Source organism: Manis pentadactyla, chromosome 12 (assembly GCF_030020395.1).
Source record: "Manis pentadactyla isolate mManPen7 chromosome 12, mManPen7.hap1, whole genome shotgun sequence".
Taxonomy (NCBI): domain Eukaryota; kingdom Metazoa; phylum Chordata; class Mammalia; order Pholidota; family Manidae; genus Manis; species Manis pentadactyla.
Window position 1 is genome coordinate 12,895,143 of NC_080030.1, and position 17,496 is coordinate 12,912,638.

General features: G+C 48.2%; 1 protein-coding gene, 2 long non-coding RNA genes and 1 pseudogene across 4 annotated transcripts in view; 3 read left to right on the forward strand and 1 right to left on the reverse strand.

Moving 5' to 3' along the window:
• Positions 1 to 510: 510 nt before the first annotated feature.
• LOC130680067 (uncharacterized) lies at positions 511 to 5,935 on the forward strand. The gene is made up of 3 exons (XR_008993078.1): positions 511 to 642; positions 3,969 to 4,704; positions 5,424 to 5,935. It is a non-coding gene; the product is annotated as an uncharacterized LOC130680067 (long non-coding RNA).
• Positions 5,936 to 9,489: 3,554 nt separating this feature from the next.
• Positions 9,490 to 12,135, forward strand: LOC130680060 (protein FAM161A-like; annotated as a pseudogene).
• A 1,373-nt stretch (positions 12,136 to 13,508) lies between these two features.
• The window catches only part of NWD1 (NACHT and WD repeat domain containing 1), a 61,175-nt gene continuing 57,187 nt past the window's right edge, over positions 13,509 to 17,496 (forward strand). Inside the window, 3 exon segments of the mRNA XM_057490078.1 lie at positions 13,509 to 13,557; positions 13,560 to 13,594; positions 15,291 to 15,407. Coding sequence (XP_057346061.1) covers positions 13,515 to 13,557; positions 13,560 to 13,594; positions 15,291 to 15,407 — 195 coding nt within the window. The 5' untranslated portion in view covers positions 13,509 to 13,514.
• The window catches only part of LOC130680066 (uncharacterized), a 65,770-nt gene continuing 64,398 nt past the window's right edge, over positions 16,125 to 17,496 (reverse strand). For both annotated transcript variants that reach the window (XR_008993076.1, XR_008993077.1), the window contains one exon: positions 16,125 to 16,287. This is a non-coding gene — a long non-coding RNA (uncharacterized LOC130680066). The remainder of the gene's footprint in view (positions 16,288 to 17,496) is intronic.

Sequence of the window (17,496 nt, forward strand, 5' to 3'; positions counted from 1 at the left end):
CATATGTCTGCATGTCCCCTCCCCACACCTCAGAGATTCCCTCCCGGCTGGCCCCTTCCTCCTTGTGATTGTCTAAAGTCTCACCTTTATCATCACATTTGTGATTGCATTAGAGCCTTCTAGGCTGTGCCTCCTCAGCTGAAAATGGTAGAAAATGGTCATTAAAGCCTCTTTGTGGAAATAAGGCAGAAAGACTCAGACCCGGCAGGAGCAGGTTATCCTAGGGGGGCCTAGATAAGGAGCTGAAGGTTTCAGGTCTGGCACTGCTCCCTTTGTATCAGTTAGCTGTTGCTGCATAATGAGACACTGCAAATTGTAGCAGTTTAAAACCACATACATTTATTATGTCACATGGTTTCTGAATACCAGGAATCCAAGAGTGGCTTAGCTGGGGTGGTTCTGTCTCAGAGTCTCTCTCATGAGGTTACAGTCAAGATGTCAACCAGAGGGAGCCTAAGCCTGCAGAATCGACTTCCAAGATCACCCCCATAGCTGTTCCAGGCCTCAGCTCTTCCCTGGCTGGTGGATGAAGGCTGCAGTCCTCCCTTCATGAACTTCTCCATGGGCTACTCACAACATGGTGTTGCAGGAACTACGAACAAGGAGTCAGGACACCGAGATGTCTGGCGAGAAGCACTAATGGTGAGAAGCAGTTTATTAGTGTAGGCACTGGCTCAGCGGATTCATATCCAAAGGCCGAGTGCGAGCGCAACGGGGTCAAAGGGAGTCAGCCCCCAGGAATGTTGCAGTGGGAGCTGTTAATGTCCTATAGTTTCAGCCAGAGTGGTTATGTTTTAACCTATCTCAGTAAAGGGTACCGGGGTACTCTGTTGTAAACTAATGGGCCTACATGACTGATCAACAAGCTGCTCCAGATCACTGGGTCCCGGTGGGGGGTACATTGTTACACTGCTGTAAACTCAAGCACCCTGGTATTCCTCTGAGTTCTTCAAGCCTTAAAGAAAAGTCCCTTTTCTTGGCTTGGCTTGGCTTCCTACCACAGTGGCAGCTTCTGCCCTCAGACTGAGCAACCCGAGAGAGAGGAAGAGTAAGCCTTTGAGAGGGTGCCAGAGGTGGAAGTCACAGTCTTTTATAACCTGATCTCAAAAGTGACTTCTTGCCACTTTTTGGCTGTATTCTGCTGGTCATGTAGACCAGATCAGCAGAGCAGTGTGGGAAAGAACCAACTGAAAAGTGTGCCTCCTAGGAGGTGGATATCACCAGGGCTCATCTAAGAGGCTGCCCACCACACCCATGGATCCCCTGTGGCTGTGGGCGTCACCTAGATGCTCCAAGCCTCAGTCTCCCCATCTGCACACTCATCTGAGCCACAATCCTTTGCTTCTTATTGTAACAGGCCTACTGACAAATAACTGGGTGGCAGTCTCCTTTCTAATCCATCAGTCTATTCCTCCTACTTTGACTACAAACCCCTCCAGAATTTTCCAGAATGTTCTAACGAAAAAACATTAGAAACATTGCAAATGTTCATCGACAGGATGAACAAATTGCTTTTCATATGACGGCAGTAAAAACGAGCAAGCCACAGCATGGACAAATCTCAAAAACATGAGTGTAAGAGCAAGTTATGCAAGAATACCTGAGGCATATTCTAGGGTTGATATTTTTCAAAATTAATAATTTCTACTGTTTTATCAAACTTTAGCAAGCACATCCTTAAACGAACCTAATGCTTCCCCCCTTTTCCGGTGCATGCGTGGTGGTGGACAGTACCATGACTCCCACTACACTTGGTGCCACTGTCTTGATTCCTGCTGAAGCACCCATAGTTTGCCCACCATTGTTTGTATACCATCAGTATGATGTCACCCCAGGGAAAAAGACAAATGACACGGTATTAATGTGACAGTGGGGGTCTGACCTCAAAGACTCCTGAAAAGGTCCGGGAACTGCAGGGGTGCACAGAGCACACCTTGAGAGCCACCTCTCAGCACCTGGGAGGCATGATGACCTGCCCTTTTTGCAGATGAGGGAACTAACATTCAGAGAGATGGAGTCACTTGCCTGATAGGAACAGGGAGGAACTCACACCCTGGAATGTTGGAGATAGAGAGCAGGGGCAATGGTTCGTTGCTTTTATTAGGATATCCAAGTGTGGTCTGTGACCCACAAAAGTTTGTGCAAAAGTGAGGCAGACTGTTGATTTCTACTGGACAATCATTCCAGACCATGCTGGCCTGGACTCATCGGGTGAGAAATCAGAGACTTCTAGGCTGGGCACAGACCAGCCCAGGACACAGGCAGCCGAATGCAGCATGGCGACTGCCAGGAAAGGTTGGTAGGAGACTTAAATAAAGCCTGTAAAGCAATTAATTTGAAATACAGACAATAATAAGCCTGGGTTCAAAGAGTACTCCCGAAGTTACTAGCTGTGTGACCCGGGGCCTCAGCTTTCCCATCTGTAAATGGGGAATGATAAGGGTGGTGCCCCCAGAGGGGGCATAAGCAGGGTGCAGACTGGGAAGAGGCACTCACCTCGGTGCAGCACTTGGGGTGGGGGTGGGGGTGAGTGGACAAAAAAATTAATGCTCAAGATAAACATCTTTTTCCTATTTAAATCCATTTTTAAGTTGAATTTTAGAATTCCTGTAACATAAAATGAGTCATTTATATCATTCAGCAGAATGTAGCACATTCACAATGTTGTGCAAACATCACCTCTGTCTAGTTCCGGACTCTTCCCATCATACCAAAAAGAAACCCCGTCCCCATGAGCAGCCCACTCCCCCTCTCCTCCCCTGGCCCCTGACAACCGCTGACCTGCTTTCTGTCCCTATGGGTGTGCCTGTTCTGGACGTTTCACATGTGATCTCACACAACACGTGGCCTTTTGCACCTGACTTCCTCCCCTCAGCATGATGGTTTAAAGGTTCATCCACATTGTAGTGTGTGTCAGGCCTCATTCCTTTTCGTTTTCTCTTTGCCAGACGACTTTGGGCAGAACGTGGAATGTCTCTGAAGCTTATTTTCATCTTGGGTAAACCCGTGTAGCCATCAAAGTGCCCAGATGGCTGGGAAATTTGGAAACATGCATGTGGGTACCTGAAATTTAGAGAGTCCCCAGAAACATATATCAACATGGTGATTGTAGCATGAATATACTAACATATAAAGCAGTGGGTCTCAGCCAGGAGGTAGAGTTGCAGATTCTGCTCCCAAGGGAACACTTGGCAATGTCCGGAAACATTTTTGGTTGTCATAACTGGAAGTGGCAGTGCCATGGGCATCTGGGGGTGGAGCCCAGGGGCGCTGCATCTTACAGTGCACTGTTGGTTTGCAAACTCTCAGGAGCTTCCCGGGTGTGATCTAAAACTGGTGCCTGAACATGGAGGGTAGAAAGAGGCAGTCCACTCCAGACTGGTGGGTGGCAGTTTTAATAAGCAAGGAACTGACCTATGAGATTTGTCTGGGGCAGCTGCAAGATTTCCAGACCCATGTGCCAGGTCTTAAAAGTTTATGTAGATGCCTAAACTGGGTTCAGTCGCATACACAGTCCAGACGGCTTCCACACCACATCGCTATCTCCAGGCTGTGTCCTTGGGAAGCATGTAGCACAGGGAAGGCCAGCAGAGTAAACAGGGAGGGAGTAAGGGGCCTCTGGCTGCCTGGGTCTGGCTTGTGGGTCAAACCAGTGAACACCTCTTCCTGATGACCTTCCCCCAACACGCACAGGACACAGCGAGCGATCTGGCCCCAAATATCAGCAGTGCTGGAGTTGAAAAACCCTCTTCTAGAGATGTTGATTTCATTAACACTTGTGGGAACATTGACCCGGGAGGCTTTGATTCCTGGCTCTGCCACTTGGGCCAGCCTGGTAATCATAGCAATTAATCATGGTCAACATTTCATGGGCACTCTGAAGGACCCAGGCATGGTACTAGGTGCGTGATAAGTGAATTTCACTGTGCAAGCAAGTTGCACTTTCTAAGTACATGTCATTCTTTCAGCAATACAGGAGCTTGTTGAGAAAGCCCAGAGAAATCAAGTGGCCCACACAAGGGGCTTCATCTATCTGGACCTCCTTCTTCACATCCGTAGTGCAGGATCGTAACATCAGCCTCTCAGACAGACTATGAATACTGAAAGTCAACCAGCTGGTGCCTCACGGACCCTCAACAGCCAGCATCTGCAGTGTCAAGTGTATCAGCCCGGCATACAATGGTTAACCACCACGTCTGGCTAGATGCCCAGCCCAGCTGGGCCAGAGAGCCACACACTTTCTTTCATTATCTTGGTTGCTGGGGGAATTGGCAGAGAGAGACCCGTCCAGTGCCTCAAATAAGACAAAAGTTACTAGGATAGCCAGGGGCTTGTCTTCCGGGCTGCCCTGGGCCCAGAAACTTCTTCTCTAACCTACTTCCCAGAGGATTTTTGGCCTTTCCACCACCTGCAAGAACAAGAAGAAGGTCAGAGAGCCCATGGCCAGGGAAACCAGCCGGGAGCTGCAGAGAGCCTCTGTCCTTCCTGGGAAGTCATCTTGCTTAGTTGTCTGTGTTGACACACAGGAGCTGAGGCAGATGGACAGTTGTGAATGAGCCTGTGGATGTGACAGTTATTTGCTGAGTGTGCCTGCTATGGGCCAGGTATGCCAACCCTGGCAGACAAGATCCTCACACTCACAGAACTCATATTCTTGAAGAGAGACAAGCAGTAAAGAAGCAAAAAGAAATATATCCAGTGGTGGTGAGTAGCATGCAGAGAATTCCACTAGGGTGATGGCATCAGGAGTGGCTTGGGAGGTCACTGAGCAACAGGGTGGTCAGGGAAAACCTCTAGGAGGCGGCATTTAAGCTGAGGGGTGAATGATACGAAAGGTCACAGGATGGAGAGTTTGGGCACAGCATGTGCAAAGGACCTGAGGCTGCGATAAGCTGATTGTGTGGTAGGCAAGTTCTCTGCCAGACATGATTCTGCCACCTACTGGTGGATATTGGCAATGTTTGGGGGATATTTTTGATTGTTCCAATCTGGGAGGTGTCTGGTACTGACATCCAGTGGACTGAGGCCAGGAAGCTTATCAACATCTCACAATGTGCAGTATGGCCCCCACTGTAAAGAATGATCTGACCCCAGACATCAGCCATGCTAAGATTGGAAAAGTCTGGGCTAAAATAAGAGAAAGAAAGCCTAGTGTGAGTGTTAAGGTCAAAATCTTCTGACTCTCTTGTGAGCATCAGGAGGTGGTAAACATGGTCATGCATGGAAGTGTAGTTGGTCCCAAGGGACCTACTGGGGACCCAGGGAAATGGGGGAAGAAACAGAGATTTGGGGACAGGCAAGTTTAACTATATCAGTGGATCTTGGGTGGGTTGTGGGAAGGTGGCTGACGGCAGGTTGGCTTTGAAGGTCCCTGGAAGAGAGGGCACCAGACCAGCACTTGCTCCCTGACTCTGCCCTTCCAGGTTCGTGATCAAGTTCTCACTCTGATCCTCAGTTTCATCTTCTGTGAGATGGTGACAGTCAACTGATGCCAGGGTTCTTGTTCACCAAGTCAAAGATGAACTTTGCAAACACTCAAGGTAGGAGAGCAAGGCAGAGGCTTTTATTTAGAGATAAAGCGAGAGGACAGAGCTCCTGGCTTGGGCAAGAGAGTCCAGGGTGGTGCTGTTGTCTAGGGTTTTATAGGCAATTGAGAGACAGACAAAGGGCTAGGGATGCACACCTGCTAAGTGGTCCCAAAATGTTTATCTTTGAAGAGACATTAGGTTTCTTATTAGTCTTCCTGGTTGTTTACAAGAAATGTTCTGCTGTGATTTCCTCCCAGGATAGCAGCTTCCTGGTCTGGGAGCGCATCACTCAAGATTGCCTGCTTTGCTCCCAAGGTGGGCTGAGTTATTGTCTGTTTGTTAAAGAGGATGTTAACTTACTTTTTAAGTAATTGGGTTTTAAAATGAAATTTTTTATTTTCAAGATGGAATCCTTCTTGTTTTTACTACATTGTTTATGACTGGGCTTGCTTGCTAAATCAATTGCCCAGGTTGCAAAACATTTGTTTAGGGCTGGAGGAAGAAGAGCAGCACCTGGATAAAGTCAGAAAAAGAAACTGGGCCCCCCAGCAGGCCAGAGCAAATCCCACAGTGGATTATCTTGCTTTGTTTTTTCTGGAGGCCCTCACCGTATGCTGACTACACCCATGGTCCCTGTCTCACAACTTCATCACAGTATTTATGTACTTAGCAGGTCTGTGCAGGAAAGGATTCACTCGGCAGGCCTGGGTTGCCCATACCCTGCTCATGAAATGTTTGGCTCTTACCCAGCTTCTAGGAGGTACCCCCTAAATGCTTGGGATGTCCTGCCTGATAGGAGTGTCTTCATTTGCCTGGGGGCTTTGGGCTAGACCAGATCACTTATGCTAACAGTGTAACTTATGGTGGGGACTTTGGGCTATGTGACATCAGCTCTACCTCTGGAGGGTGTCTGTGTGACCAATGCCCAGTACAAACCCTGGACTTCGAGGCTCAGGGGAGCATCTCAGGTTGGCAATCCACGTGCATTGTCACACACTGTTACTGTGAGAATCAAAGTCTGTCCATGTGACTCCTGTTTCCCAGTTTTAATCTGTGTGCCTTCACTGTAATTGACCATAACCTGGGATAGAACAGCTTTTCTGAATTCTGTGAGTCCCACCTGGTGAATCCTTGAAATGGGGGTGATCTGGGGACCCCTGTAAAGCAAGGTCTTCCCTGGGTGGACAAGGCAGGGAAGGGATGCTGAGGCAGAGACGGACAAGGTCTGAAAAAGCTCAGACTGTTTGCAGAGAACTGATACCACTGTTCATCAAGCGCCCGTGGGTAAAGTGGGCACTCTACATACCTGTCTCCCAAATGCCTTGTGCCCGCTTGCCCCAGCGTGGATGTTTTTGGCATTCATCTTAATTTTCAGACACAGCATGCTCCCTTATGTGTTGATTCCAAACCGAGTGCCTCTCCCTCCTCACCCTAACCTGCTCCTGATTGATCCTCACTCCCATTGCAGACACTGCAGCTGATGTCCCAGGGGGGAGGCCATTTGCCTACATCTTGCAGGCCCGCAGTGGAGGAGCCAGCCTTCCAGCCAGGCCCATGGACCCCATGGTATACATTCCTTCTGCTGGTATCGAGAGGTGGGTGAGCAGGACTCAGATTACCAGGGCATTTTCAATAAGGTCAAACTATGAGAAGGTCTTTCCTTGGTCAGACAGCCTGTGTTTTGGGGCTATTCCACGCCTGCCCCCAGTTTTGAGATATTTACTGATATATATATAACACTGTGTAGGTTTAAGGTATACAATGTGTTGACTTGTGCTTGTATATTGTGAGATGGTTACCGTGGTTAGCATTAGCTAAGACCTCTATCCTGCCACATAATTACCATTTCTTTTTCTGTGGTGAGAACATTTAAGAGTTACTCTCTTAGCAACTTGGAAGTCCATGATACAGTAGTATTAACTCTATTTGCCATGCTATACATCTGTTTCCAGAACTTACTCATTTTATCACTGGAAGTTCATACCCTGTGACCAACATCTCCCCATTTTCCCACCCCCCACCCCATGGTAACCACCACTCTACTCTCTGTTTCCGTAAGTCTGGCTTTGTTAGGTGCCACATGTAAGTGGGATCATACAGCATTTGTCTTTCTCTGCCTGACCTATTTTGCTTAGCATAACGCTTTCAGGGTCTAGCCATGTTGCTGCAAATGGATTTTTTTTTTTTAATCTTGAAGAGTGCATCTCGGTTTGATATGATGAGGTCCTTGAGTGCCACTGGAGACACACTAACCTCCCTTCTTATCAAAGAGAGCCAGCATCAGGCTCCACGCGTCCTGCAGGCAAGGAAATCTATAGAGCTGATTTAAAGCTGGTTTCTCAGTTTCTCGGAACTGCTGACATTTGGGGACTGACAGTTCTCTCTGGGGGGCATACTGGGCACTGCAGGGACCTAAGCAGCATTCCTGGGCTCCACCCACTAGCTCCCCTTCCCCCAGTCGTGACAACGAAAATGTCTCCAGACTGTGCAAGTGTCCCCGGAGAGTAGGATCGCCCCCGGTCGACAACTGCTGGTTTAACAAGTACACCCAGAGCCCGGATGGAGCTCGAGGGGACAGTGAGGGCAGGAAGGGTGGGGGTTCTGCTAAGTGTGTGTCCTCGTGGCCTGCCTTGCCAGGGCTGGGCCCGGCTCCCAGCATCCATGGCTTCCCCCTGCACACCTGGGCCCAGGCTCAACTTTCATGGAGTCCCAAGGGACTCAGCTGTGGGAGAGGCTGGCTGGTCCCCAGGCCCCGATGCGGAGCTCCAGGAAGCTGCCGTTGCTGTGGCGACCGCTGAGCTGTCAGGGTGAAGAGCTGCTTGGCTGAGGGGCAGAAGGCTCCAGGGCCAGGAGGAGCCGACATCCAGTCGCCTCGGCCAGGGGACCACTGCCCAGCATCTCCCCTTTAGCGCTTGGACACGAAGCACAGCAGTGAGGAGCAGCCTGCTCAGCGCCCTGGGGCGCTGGGGGCTACAGGGTGCCCAAAGGACCATGGAGAGTGAGATGGGTGCTCCATGCCGGATGGTCCGGCCCGGCTGTGCTCCCAGGAAGGCTACCCAGCCACTGGTGTGAGGTCCCGGAGGCCCAGGCCCTTTTCTGGGGAAGGTTCGTCCTGGTGGGCAGGCAGCATGAGCACGGGCCCCCTTAGTCCGGGCGCCCTCCGGCGGCTTCTCCGGGGCCAGGCAGGCCCCCTCCCAGCACCTCCATCCAGCAGCGTGGCCGTCTTCATCAGCTCCACGGTCTCAGGTAAGGGGTGTGCCGGGCTGTGGGCTCAGGGGCAGTGGGCACAGCTCGCCAGGTCCTCTAAGGGAACTGGATGTGGATTGCGGAACTGGTGAGGGGGAGCCTCCCGGGCCCCCTGTTTCCTTCCTGAGGAGCCAGACTGAGAGCGGCAAACTCTATCACAACTAACATTTTCTGGCCACACCCGAGGCGTAAGGAGTGTGGGAATGTTCCCACAGCGGCAAGGCTCTGCATCCCCGGACTCTGCCGGCCACCCAGCTTTACCTTATAGGGTCCTCTTCTCCTTGCTGTGTCACACCAGGCAATTCTTAGGACCCACAAAGCCCCAGACCTCATAAGCTTATTTCATTTTGGGGTCTGTTATTCAATTTATGTGTCTTTCGAATGTCTGTCTCCTGCAACCAGGCCATTGGCAACCCGAGGGCAAAGCCTGGTGTGTTGACAAATGTTCAATGGCCTGTTCCCTCAAAAGTAAAAAGGAGACACCAAAGCTCTTGATTTGTATTGCCTACCAGTTTCCATGGCATGAATCTTCCCACCAGGGTCAATTTCCAGCTGCCATTGTGGCTTCACTGGACACAGAGTTGGGCGGAGACATGTAATGATTCATCTCTTTCTAATACAGCTGACCCTTACACAACACAGGTTTGAACCACACAGGGCCACTGATAAGTGGATTTCTTTCCATAAATATGTCAGAAAATGTTTTGGGGACTCAGACAATTTGAAAACACATTTTCTTTTCTCTAGCCTACTTTATTGTAAGGATACAGTACATAATACATAGAACATACAAAATACGTGTTCATCGACTGCTTATGTTATCAGGAAGGCTTCAGGTGAACAGTGGGCTATTAGGTTTTGGGGGAGTCAGAAGTTATATGTAGATTTTTGACAGTGCAGAGGGTCGGTGCCTCTATAACCTCCACATTGTTCAAGGCTCAACTGCACATCCCTGGTACCAAATCAAGAACAGAGCTCAAGGTCGAATATAATAAAATGATTAGGCAGTGGCGAGTTTTGAGTATTTGCCATCTTTGCTTTTACTATAACGTGCACCATTGTAAGTTCAGGTCACTTAATTTTTTCATAATGGCTCTGTTAACAAAACTTCTGAAGACTTAGCCATCAGCTCTGAGGGCAGAAGGCTCCAGGGCCGGGAGGAGTAGTAGATGACTGCTTTGGCTACGTCTGTCTTATTTACTACTGTGCCCTGATGGTTAGCAGGGGTCTGGGCACGCAGTGGCTTCCTAAGAAATATTTTATGGACAAATGTAAATAACCTGTGGAATCTAAGTAACCACCTACCCCGAGAACGGAGCCGCCAGGTAGATGAAGCCCGCGCCAGCTGCCCCACCCCGGGGCCAGCGCGGGCGCTCAGGCCTCCACGGCGCGGTGATGGCCGCCTGGCACCGAGTGGCGAAGCTGGTGGCCTCCGGTCTCCAAGTCCTGGTAAATCCCACCACTGGAGTGCAGGTCAGCCAGTACGAATGCAGACCCCACGGAGGCTCTGGTGGCGGCAGCAACGGCCGCAGCCTTGGAGGAGGAGAAGCAGTGGAAGGTGGCGTGGCCCGCGCGGGCACAGGCTGATTCTAGCACCAACATTTCTGGGGTGGATGAACAAACACGTGTGAGCTCTGAGGACTTTCTGGACTTCTCTGATACGTACCGTTCCAATGGAGAGTGCTATAGGAAATTAGGCAGGCTGAAGGCTGCCCACACGGAAACTATGGCAAAGTCAGAGAAAAATGCACCAGAATAAATTGAATTTAAAGGAAGCTCAGCCAATGATCATCAGAGAAGAAGACTGTAGTGTCTCTTCCAGGGCTTCTCAGAAGAGAACTCATACCATGTCTCGTTAATGACATGGCCTTCCGAGCCTGTTCAGCTCAGTCTTCCTTCTTGACTTTGTCTTCTTCCGAAGATGAATTACCCAGCTTAGAAAAAGAGTGCCCTGAGGAGAGCAGAGTGCTGAGGAACCGATCAGCAATATGTGCACAGGCTTTCCTGCGGAAGATGATATTCATTGTGTAGATGCTGATTTCCCAGCAGTTGGAAAAACAAAGAAGAAACCAAAAGAATAGTTGTCAAAGATTACAGTACCTGCAGCTTTTCAAATGATGATTAGAGAACAGAAGAAAAAAGAAGAAAACATGAAATCTAAATCAGATATTGAAATGGTTCACCAACTGCTCAAAAAACAAGAGGATTCAGAGTGTAAGAAAAAATTCCAAGCCAGTCCAGTTCCTGTATTCATCTTTTCGCTCCTTTATCGTGACATAGTCAAGCAAAATGAACAACGGAGATCTAGGAAGGAGAAAAACAAAGAAGCCCGTTTGGCCTCACAAAAGCCATTAAAGTTTATCACAAGAGAGGAGCAGAAGCAAGCAATCTGGGAAAAGCAGCTGAGAGACTTTTTTATAAGTCTAAAAAGAAAAATCGATTTAAAGCCAGACCCATACCTCCATCTGCTTATGGCTCAAGTACCAATAATGAGTTGAAAGAAGACGGGCTCTGTGGCAACATCAGGAAGCAGCTGCAGGCCCGGAGCCCCCAGAGGGCGTTTCCCTTGCCTTCGAGGCCAAATCACAGGGGTTTTGCTACACATAGGCTCAAAGGTCCTGAACAGGCTGAAAAGTTGAAGTATAAATACAAGATTAGGTGCCAGACTGCTGATTTTGAAAACCTTCCTGAGTGATATCAGAAACTCCTCTCAGAACAGAAATGTCCCAAACTACTAACAGTCTGTAAATCACCTGATGGTCATGCAGCCTCACGTCGCATCCACTAAAAGAGAGAAGATTTTGGCAGACGTAGAAGCAGACAAAGAAAATTTAAAAGAAACACATAGGTCTTATCTATCTCCAAGGGACAAATCACCAGTAAGAAGTGTAAGCGCAAAGCCTGTGCCTTGTAACTGCAACCCTCCAGTGCCCACGGCATCTCCCAGCGGAAGAGAGCAAGCCGCAAGAAAGAGTGAAAGGAAAGGATGAGAGAATGACCGACCCGAACTGGAAGACAGAGAAGAAAAATTAAAAAGCAGGCCACTGCGATTTGAAAGAGTTGCTCAGAAAAACGCAAGAATGGCAGCAGAAAAGCATTATTCTAACACCCTAAAAGCACTAGGGATATCTGATGAATTTGTTTCAAAGCAAAGCGGAAGTGGAAAAACGTTTGAATACTTCAACAACCAAGAGATTAAAGGTTCACTGAAAATAAAGAAAGCTTTAATGAACAAATAAAAATAGAAGAAAGTGAGAATGGGGAAGAAAGTTATTCTATTGATAGCAACAGCCAGGATTCTTCTAAGGAAAAGGATGAAGCCGATGAAGAGAGCGGAGAGGAGAAATCTGTTGAAGAATAAGACAAAACTAGCAGCATCTGTTCTCTGTGCTGGTGCTGCCGTTTGCAGTGTTGGGCGTCAGCAGCCATGCTTGCGTGAAGACCACTGATGGAAACCCGTCTGAATATCGCAAAGGGCTGTTGAGAAAAGTCATTTGTAGCCTGGAAAGGCTGCATACAGCTGATTTGGTCCTTGAGAGCTGACACCGCTTTAAAATTCATCTTTGTATTCCTTTAGTATTTTGTACGGGACTGTGCATATCGTAGGTACCTAATAAAGGCTTGGATGAGTAAAAAAATAAATAAAAATAACCTGTGGAATTTATAAATAGGCTTAGGATGGGAAGGGGGTAGAAGGCAAATCCAGGATTGGCGTCCAGGTCAACTGCCACGAGGGGACCTGGGCAGCTTCTTTGTACCAGTGGCTTTGGCAGTCCTGTTGTGGACACTAAAGTGACCTCCCCCTGGCCATGTGGAGAAACAAGTGTTTCTTCCACGTGTACCTTACACTAGGTTCTTTTTACTCATAAGATTCAGTGGTTCAACCAACATTTTTTGAGTGCTTGTGCTTCGTGCTGAGAATCAGCGATGACTGAGTAGAGGAGGGGGTCCTTGGGGAACTTGCAGCCCTGCGAAATACAGGCGCCACCCCCATTTTGCAGAGGAGGGACACAGGATAGCCTTACACTTGACCCAAGGCCACACGGTGAGTGGGAGTTGGGGAGAAGGTCTTCGAAGCCAGGTTTGCCCTGGGCGCAGGGCCACCAGATGTAGCAAAGGCAGAAAACCAAAAGGACAACAGTAAAACCAGGACACTGAGTTAAATCTCCCTTTCAGATCAACAGTGAATGCTCCTTTAATGTAGGTATATTCCAAACACAACATGGGACACACCTGCCCTATGACATCATTTGTTATTTTCTCTGAAATGCAAATCTAGCTGGGCTTATCAGATAAACACATTACCCAAATACTGCCTAGGTGGGACATACTTAGGCTCACAAATTATTTGTTGTTGGTCCGAAATGCCCCTTGAAGAGGGTTTACCAGAAATGCAAATTTATCCAAATAGCACATAGAACAGGATATACTTACGCTATCGGGTCTTTCATTGGTTATCCGAAATGCAAACTCCACCGGGTATCTTGACCACCCATTCCGGTTGATTGGGACTGAGCGGTTCCCTGGGATGTGGGATTTTTAGCGCTAACACCAGGGAAGTCCCCTGTAGCCCAGGATGGTTGGCATCTCTGGTTTGCCTCATGTTTTTTGTGTCTTTGGGTTTGCTGTGAGGGGCCCTGGCCCTGGCGGGCGCAGTGACACTAGGAGAGAACCATGGGGCCGGGAGGGGCTCTGGGTTCCTCCAGGTGACGTGGTCCACGCCTTCCCTTGCAGATATGGATGCAGAGAGAGAAACTCTACAGAGCACCGCCTGTCCTGAAGTGCAGACCTTTTGCCAGAAGCACGGCCTGATGTTTGAGGTAATTCCCTGCCTGTTTCTCACTGTCTCCGTTTCCCCTGCCCTGGAATTAGGGTACAAGGGTGTGTCACTCGGGTAGATGCAGCATGAGGACAAAACAATGGGCACTGAGGTTTGCACAGGCGATGTGCCCTCCTATTAACCAACCTGATGTAATCTGGATGCCACCAGTCTTCTATTTGTGTACCCTCTCCAACTGATGACCCCGTCCAGTGCTAGGAGTGGACACCTTGGGACCCTGCATCTTGGACGTGTCACTTTACTGACTTTTATTGTTGTTTTGCTCTACCCTCCTGGCCCTCCCTACATGGGGGCAGCTTCAATGGGGAGTCTAATTTGGGGTGGGCATGGAAGTGGGGTGTGCCTTTTTTCTGGAGCGCTGATGGTGGGCATAGTTGCCATGAGCCCCGAACAGAGTCGCCTGTGAGTCCCGCCCCACTGAGGACTGCCACCTGCATGTCTCAGTGTGCCGGTCAACAAACCATCTTTGGAGCCTCAGCTTTGGCTGAGGCTGCCTCCACGCCTTTTGTGACAGTGATCCAGTGCACCAGGAGTCCCTCGATTATAACACACATCAGCGTTTATACATTACTGAGAGAGAAGCAGTGTGGGGATTCCAGCTCAGCAGCAGAGGCTCTGGAAAGGAAATCACAGGCTGAGGATGAATGCCCCATGGTCATCCCTTTAATATCCACGCAGCAAACACTGTAAACATCCTCAGCCCACAGATGGGGCATAGAGGCCTGGACAGCCTAAGGCTCCTCCCCAGGCCTGGTGACTGACCCTTTCTTCCTCCAGCCACATCCAGTCCTGTGAGCCTTTTATCCCATGTTATAGCACATCAGGAATGTATTGTGTCTTTCCCTCTGCACAAAAGAATTTAGAGAGTCAGGGACCATTCTGAGTCCTATCCCTTCCCTCCCGATCCCAGCCTTCCCCAGGATCAGCTTTACTGCCTGAATGAAACCATTCCGCCCAGCCCCCCTCCAGCAAGCAGGCAAGCGTGAGGTTGTCAAGGAGACTCTGCCACATCTGATTCTGGCCAAGCTGAGCACCCTCCTTTGCAAAGAGAGCTCTGTGAACAAGTGTGGACATGTCCTCAGAGGAAATGGACTGTTCTGAAAAGGCCCAGGTTCTTTAAATAACTTTTTTAAAATGTTGCTTTTAAGTAAACTTTTGATCTCAGAATTTAGATTTATGGGGAAGTGGCATACAGTACAGAGTTCCCAAATGCCCTGAATCCAGGTTTTCCCCTATTGGTGAACACCCTACGTTATCAGGGCACATTTGTCGCGGCTAAGAAATGGACATTGGTGCCTTAGTATTAACCAAGCTGACATTATTTTTGGATGTCACCAGTCTTTCATTTGTGTCTCCTCTCTGGTTGATGACCCCGTCCAGAGAACCCCATTGCATCTCCCCAGTCTGGTCTGGGAATACTCCTCTAGCCTTCCTGGCTGTTCATGACCTTGACAGTCTTGGTTGTCCTTTGAGATGCCCCTGACCTAGGTCTGTCTGATGTTTTTCTTATGATTACACTGAGGTTATGGGTTTTATTCAAATCCTTTTAATCCATATATCCTCCTTTGGGGAGCAGCTGTCAAAAAAATTATTGAAGCCTTATGCCTTTGTCAAAGGTAATTGAAAAAACCACCCAGCCTGCCACCTCCCTCACAAACCCACGCTGTTATCTTCAGGTCGTTGATCTGAGGTGGGGTATTCAGAACACAGAGGCCACTGATCACATGACCACGGAACTCTGCTTGGAAGAGCTTGACCGGTGTCAGAAAACATCCACAGGGCCAGCATTTGTTGTGAGTCTTTTGGGAAAGATGGGTTTTAGCTCTTATATCTTGTCCTAGCCCAGAAATATGGCCCCCACTTCCTATACAAACACTGTAATGAAGAGATGTGGCTGGCATTTCTGCTATTGTATCCAACCTCCGTAGCCTGCCCATTGTAGACATGGTTAATCGATCACAGCATTCATTTTCCACAGAGCTAGCTGAGATCCAGACATAGCAGTCAAGTGGAAGCAGTAGGTGAGTTGGACACAAGAGTGTTAAAGCCCAGAAGGATCTCTGAATTTGCTCTGAACCTTTTCCCAGCTTTTCCACCCCATCCACTTTATGTCCCTGGAACTATAAGATCCTGAAAAACCATCGAGAAGATGGAGAACCACAGGTTATCGGCAATATTTTCCTCCCATGGGCCCGGGGTGTTGGACGAAGGCTCTGTGGCCCCATCTAGACCCTGCCTCAGGGGCAAACTCCTTTGGCTCTAGGTAGGGCCGATCTTCCCATGTTACAGGGTCTTCCCTTCTCCCCTCCCAACTGCACACCCTCTGTCACCAAAATAACCCCCAGCTCCCAGTTGTTGTTTTGGGCTATTGTCAGCAATGACGTTCCAGAGTCTTCATTTACTACAGCACCAAGTTCCAAGTACAGCTAACAACTCTGACATTTGGGCTTAGAAATCCTAAAGCAGGGGTCAGCAAACTGCAGTCCATGGGGCAAATCTGGCCCACTACATGATTTTTATAAATAAAGCTTTATTGGCCCTCAGCTATATCCACTCATTTACATATTGCCCCTGGCTGCTGTCCAGCTGTAAGTAGTTTTGAGAGAGGCGGTCTGGTCCGCAAGGCAGAAAAGATGGTCTGGCCCTTACAGAGGAAGTTTGCTGACCTGTGTCCTAGAAAGTAAAGAAGGAAAAAGTCAAGAAAATATCTTTGTCCAGCATACCTTCGTCACAAAGAAACTTTGAGCAGCTCAAATAAAATGAAAAATCCTCTGGAACCTCTACAAGAGAGGTAAGGTAAAATGTAGGAGAGAGGGGCCCCCATTGTAAAAGTGGTTTTCTAGGGAAATAAAGAGAAACAGACAAGGGCTGCTTGTTTTTCAAACTGCAGTATCCAATTATGGTAGCCATAAACCACGTGTGGCGAATTTGAAGTTAAATTAATTAAAATCAAGTAGAATTAAATTTTCACGTCCTCAGTGGTACCAGCCACGGTGCAGTGGCTTGGCAGCCACGGGCAGTGAGTGGCCACTGCACTGGACATCACAGATGAGCACACACCTAGCATTGCCAAAACCTGTGCAACTTTAGAGATTAGCCCTCTCTACAGTGAACTAAGACGTGGGCAGAGGGTGAGAGAAGCTTTCTTTATTATGTATTAAGTTTTGTCTATACAGTCAGATTTGCATTTCCTTCTTTTGCACTCTATTTTTCTTTGTATGTTGATACTTTTTTCCTCTATTTTTTTCTTTTTCCCCAGTTTTATTGAGATATAATTGACATACAGCACCATATAGGATTAAGGGGTAGAGCATAATGATTTGATTTACTTATACTGTAAAATGATTACCACATCAATATGTTTTGTGAATACCCATCATCTCATAGAGATATGAAAAAAAAATAATAATTTTTTTTCTTTGTGATGGAACATTTAGCATCTACTCTCTTACATCTTTCAAATACACCATGCAGGGGTGTTAACTACAGTTATCATATTGTACATTACCTCCCCAGTACTTACTAATCTTATAACTGAAAGTTTCTACCTTCTGAACCACCCTGTCTAAATTATTATTGCTTTAGAATATGTCCTCATGTTTGGAAGGCTCTCCCCTCCTGCTGGCGTATCTCCTTCGCCAATTCCCTCCCCCACCAGTCTTCTAATTTAGTTTTCCAAAAAAGTCTGATAATCATTTTATTGTGTTTCAAAGCAGAAAAGAAGAGAAAACAATTTTTTAAAGAAATGAGGCAGATGGGGAGAAAAAGGACTCCAGGAGGAATTTGATTTTGCAACCCAAACTGCAGGCAGCGAAAAACACAGCGCAGCTTGCAGGGGTCATGGGGGTTGGGAGGATGACCTCTGAGCTTCCCCCAGGCCCA